The sequence below is a fragment of the Hemibagrus wyckioides genome, linkage group LG05 (genome assembly GCF_019097595.1).
Source record: "Hemibagrus wyckioides isolate EC202008001 linkage group LG05, SWU_Hwy_1.0, whole genome shotgun sequence".
NCBI lineage: Eukaryota > Metazoa > Chordata > Actinopteri > Siluriformes > Bagridae > Hemibagrus > Hemibagrus wyckioides.
Window position 1 is genome coordinate 5,674,676 of NC_080714.1, and position 5,225 is coordinate 5,679,900.

The 5,225-nt window shown below is 39.3% G+C and overlaps 1 protein-coding gene across 1 annotated transcript; it reads left to right on the top strand.

Moving 5' to 3' along the window:
• Positions 1-293: 293 nt before the first annotated feature.
• On the top strand, positions 294-1,452 carry nkx3-1 (NK3 homeobox 1). Its single transcript, XM_058390356.1, has 2 exons — positions 294-604; positions 874-1,452. Exons 1-2 carry the CDS (start codon positions 424-426, stop codon positions 1,326-1,328), a joined length of 636 nt encoding a protein of 211 aa, XP_058246339.1. The 5' UTR covers positions 294-423; the 3' UTR covers positions 1,329-1,452.
• Positions 1,453-5,225: the final 3,773 nt, after the last annotated feature.

The following is a 5,225-nucleotide window of genomic DNA, read 5'->3' on the forward strand; positions in this document are numbered from 1 at the left end:
AATAATATCAACACTTTAATGAACATTTTACTGTGCATTTATTCAAAATACAATCTGTCACCAATCTCTACTCCTATATTATAAGTTTCTATATACTGTTTTCATTGCTTTGGATTTGTACATTTTTTGCCATGGACAGTCAAAGATCTATCTATCTATCTATCTATCTATCTATCTATCTAAAAGTCTGAAGCGCTTGAGGAGTGATGTGAAATCTGGTTTTGCCATTAAGCAGCGTCTCGTGACGTCACGGTGGGTGTATAAGTGAAGAGACTCCAGTGAGAGTGAAAAAGAGAAACTGTCACAGCTTGCCTCACTTCACAGACACACACACACACACACACACACACGGACACACACTGCTCTGGATTAAGGGTTTACCTGCACACACACCGAGCGGCTGCGTGGTCCCTGCCAGTCGACATGGCGTCCTCGAACAGACAGCTGACGTCCTTCTTCATTGAAGACATTCTGTCTATGAGAGAGGAGAAGGGTGATGAGACGAGGGAAAGTTCAGCTGGAAGTCCAAGCGACTCACAGTGCTGTAAAGACGGAGGTGAAAACCACGAGACTCTCCTGATAGACGCGTTATCCAGCAGACCTGGTAAGTTGGGAAGCAACTTGAACTGAAATATTGTCGGAATTTTTTTTTAGCTAAGATTTAACCGCACACTTTGCTTTATTAGTAGTAGTAGTAGTAGTAGTAGTAGTAGTAGTAGTAGCAATTATTAGTAACAAAATCATTTGGTTAGACTTTGGTAACTTTACGCGCAATATCTGTCCATGCTTCACGCGCATTTCCTCTAAGCTAACTTTCCTCTGTTTATCTTGAAAGAAATTTCACACTTTTTTCATTATTGCCACCTTCTACAGCGTCACCCGACGATTCGTGTACGGCGGAAAGGACAAACTCACCGACAGAAGCGACGACCGACGCCGACGAGCCGAACCACATGCAGACCCTGGCCCAGAAGCAGAAGCGCTCGCGCGCCGCCTTCACGCACCTGCAGGTCCTCGAGCTGGAGAAGAAGTTCAGCCGCCAGCGCTACCTGTCCGCACCGGAGCGCGCGCACCTGGCCGCCGCGCTGCACCTCACCGAGACCCAGGTGAAGATCTGGTTCCAGAACCGGCGCTACAAAACCAAACGGAAGCAGCAGATGGATTGTTACCGGAAGTCTGAAGGAAACTATGCCGTCGCGGCCGCCGTCACGGTGGACGAGAACTTGCTCAGAGCCTCACTGCTCGCCACAGTATACTCGTGTTATCCGTACCGGCCGTGCGTCTACGATCCACACGGACTGGGCACGTGGAGGCCGACGGTGTGGTGACAGGGACACGGGGGGAGGCTTTAAATTAAAACTGTTCATGTACCTAATGTGTTTTTTTTATTATTATTATTATATCTTGTACAGCTTTGTATTCATAAATAAACGTGTTTTTTTAAGTAATGTATATATTCTATATGCAGTATGTTTTATTATAACTGACACATGATATTATGTGGTAATAATCATTATCAGAAAAATGATTATAATTGACTAAAACCTATACAAAGACACCTTTGACATACATCTCATGGTTTCACCTGCTTAGAAACACTTTGCTTGGTGAAAGATCTGAGCTTTTTGGACGTTGCACTGTTTCTGGTCTTATGTTAGCAAGGATTTTGGGGGTTTTTATTGGCCATATCACTCTAATTTAAATATGGGTAGTGATCGTCTAACATAGACGTAACAAACGTATATATACTTATATACATACAAGAAGATGACAGTGCTTTAAAGACTTGAAAACTGTAATTTCATCATTGCTAGTTTTAGTATTGTGTTATACTGCAGCATTCTTTAATTCAGGTCTCATTCGTGAATGAACATACGAGACAACATAGAGCACTATTATTAAAATAGTTCATAAATGATGACAATTTACGACCACTAATGTCGCACCTTGATTTTACATATAGGCATTTGTCCTAAATCTGTTATTAATCCAAATTAAGACTGACACCTTGTATACACCCACTGTTGTTTTTTCCCGACATCCTTAACAGACATCATTTAACACTATAAAAAGCACCCCAGCCAAAATATAGAAGTCATGTTACAAAATGCCTTTTTGTGCTCACTGAGTTTCTATCAGCTCAATCTATCATGTCATCAGACTGAAAAAAAGAGAGTGAGAGAGAGAGAGAGAGAGAGAGAGAGAGAAAACCTCACAGAATTAACATCATATACTTCCTCAAGGCGGATATGCTTTTACACGAGAATAAATCATTCCATTTCCATCTCGTCCTCCATTTAACAATGACTCAGACTGAGCTTAAACCTTTGTAATAGTCCCAAATGATGCAGGCTGATAAGAGCAGATATGGGCGCTTTGGCTGAAGCATGTGGGCTTTCTAAACACAGAGGTTCAAGATTGCTGCAACAGATAGCAATCACCAGCACCCATATCATCCAGTTCAACTTTGGTCAAATTTAGCACTGCGATGTACTTGACAGACTGGATTGGACAGGCGTATGTTCAGAGCGATACAGCTGATGCAGGAAACCGGGCCCGGCTAAGCAGGTCACCTTATAGACACTGCAACAAAATAGATAGATGTTATATTATAACGTGTGTTTCATGGTGAATCAGCTTTACTTGATCGTTATGAAAGATTTATCCCTTCTTCCATGTGTTTAAATGACCCCTGGGAAAGAAAGTGAATCATACACTGAAGAGGCAAAGAAAGTCTTTCAAGGACCTCTTCAAGTGTTTCAAATGTAAACACACTTCAAACATTAATGAGAAGAGGAGATGTGCTAAAGCACCATTACAAGTATGAATAACCGCCTCGGTGCCATAAATCACGAATGACAACGCCGCCATGTGTCGTTTGGTTTTGACTCTGTGTGTCAAGGTAGATTAAACCAAAAAGACGAGAAAAAATATATATCTTGACGCAGAAGATTTCACAGATTTCAGAGCAGCAAGCAGACCTACCCAACCAGGACAGGCTCATAATTACGATTTCAGCCTTAATGCCACTTAATAACAACAATCTGTGTGCATTGTTTTCATTTTTAGGAGATAAGCAGAGGGTAGAGATATGGTGGCTCCCTGAACAGGGGTAGGTGGAAGGTGGAATGCCACCCACTTGGCCTGGCTCCAAAGCTCTCTCTCTCTCTCTCTCTCTGTGTGGAATGCAGGCCATGTGCTTGTCACTTCTAAGTAGTTGGTGCACTGATGAGGTCTATGTTCCTGATAGAGCTTCATTCATGTTTATAAGATAAAACATATAGCAAAGATTTCTGAGCAAGTCCAGATATACATTCATTAACTCTTTAAACCTCGGCTGACCGGTCATAATTGGTGTGTGGGATCATTCTCAGCATCTCAGCACTGATATGGTAGCGTGTAACTTATAGGCGTTCACTTCTCTTTTTTTCCTCCATACCCAGTGCCGGTTTCTGATTTGAGGTCATGTTTCCGTGCCACTCATATCAGTAATTTTATGTTAACTTAAACTATAATTCCTCAATCATGTCAGATATCAGTGTCACTGCTCTGTTAAAAATAAAATAAATACACTGATATCAATATATGTGTGTGTTTTCCAATGACAGGACGTTCTTTTAATAGCGCAACGATTTTCTATTACAGTTTAAACATTAATTACAATTAAAATCCTAATGTTACTTACAATTTAAATGTATTAACAATTATTGTATCAAGGTGTGGAATTAAGTAATAACTTCCTGTTATCACTAACCCAGCTATAAACAGTCACTTCGTTTTCAGCCTCTATATATATATATATATATATATATATATATATATATAGTATATATATATACTATATACAGTATATATATTTTTTAAATAAAACCCTACAGTTTTTCCGACTACAGATCAATCACAAAGCACAAACTTTGCCGTTCTGAAGCCTCTTGGAAATAGGTGTTGACTGTTACAAAGCTCTAACACTGGAGACCCCTTTCCATAAGACTTGAGAAATTATGTCTATTATTCATTTTGGATGATCTGGCATATAATTTCTATATTATTTCTATCTAATATAGTTTTTAACCAATCAGGATCGATATTCCTCTTAGGTTCGTGTGTCTTGATATGAATAGACTGGCCCAAACCTAGTTGTTATCTTAAGGCACTTTTTGTTTCCTGGTATAAAAATTTATCACTGAAAATCAGCTTGGGATGAAATCATTTATAGTCTAAAATTTGACATAAAACAGAATTTATATAGAAAACCTAAAATCAAAAACTTACGCTTCGAATTATTTTGAAGGAAAAGGTATTTTGTTTCAATAAGAATGGTTTGATTTTCCATTTATGAAGTCTATGTGAAATTTATCACCCTCGATTCCAGTGTCTGCGGATGAAGTGCCGCACAGTCGAACAGGTTATTCTAAGAAAATAAAAAAAACTCACCGAACATCTTTTCACACCTGTTAGCAATCCAGACTCCACTCTCACGCAAACACAGCTACAAAAACAACACAGGCAGCCAGATAAAGTCGATGGAATGATATATACAAGCCTAACAATTGTAATGTTTGTATGGGTTTGATAACATCTTTGTCAAGTGTTGAACGAAATATTTAAGAGTTTGGCATGTTATCTTCCTTAAAGTTTCAGGCCAAAAGATAATGACTGAAAGGAAAACAAAAACATTTATAAGGATGCCATATTATGATATCGTGTTTTGGGGTTATGTATTGATATGGAGCGGGTAGGTAAGACTACACAACTCTCCGGTCATCAGTGTGTCTAATTATCGCTATTGAGGTAGAAGTCACACATTTTTACTTTCACTTTTGCTCTTATCAACAACTAAAAAATCCACATTCAAGCACCTCATTTTGTCCGAATCATATGCCCTGCTTTATATCTGAGGTAATAAATGACAAATAATAAAAAAAAGTTATAGATTCCCGTCATGTTGTGGAGCGTCCATAAACCACGTTAGCTCCATTTAAGCACTTAGAAAGACAGCTGCTTCATAAAAACACAATATCTCTCATCCTTCAACTCTCATGTGCCACAAAGAAATTCTCTACTAACACCGGAGACTCCTTCCATCCAATTTCTGGACTGTCTATCTTTACAAGAGGAACACGGAGTCAAGGTAGTTCCAAGGTGGCTGGACAACAAGGCAGAGCATCATATCACAAGGTACAATCTCATACACCACGGACAGTTTCAGAGATGATAATCAGCCT

Bases quoted from the DNA above. Each gene is read 5' to 3' on its own strand.
- nkx3-1 (XM_058390356.1), top strand. From the start codon at position 424: ATGGCGTCCTCGAACAGACAGCTGACGTCCTTCTTCATTGAAGACATT. The intron at 605-873 runs GTAAGTTGGGAA...CACCTTCTACAG, and splicing joins CGCGTTATCCAGCAGACCTG to CGTCACCCGACGATTCGTGT.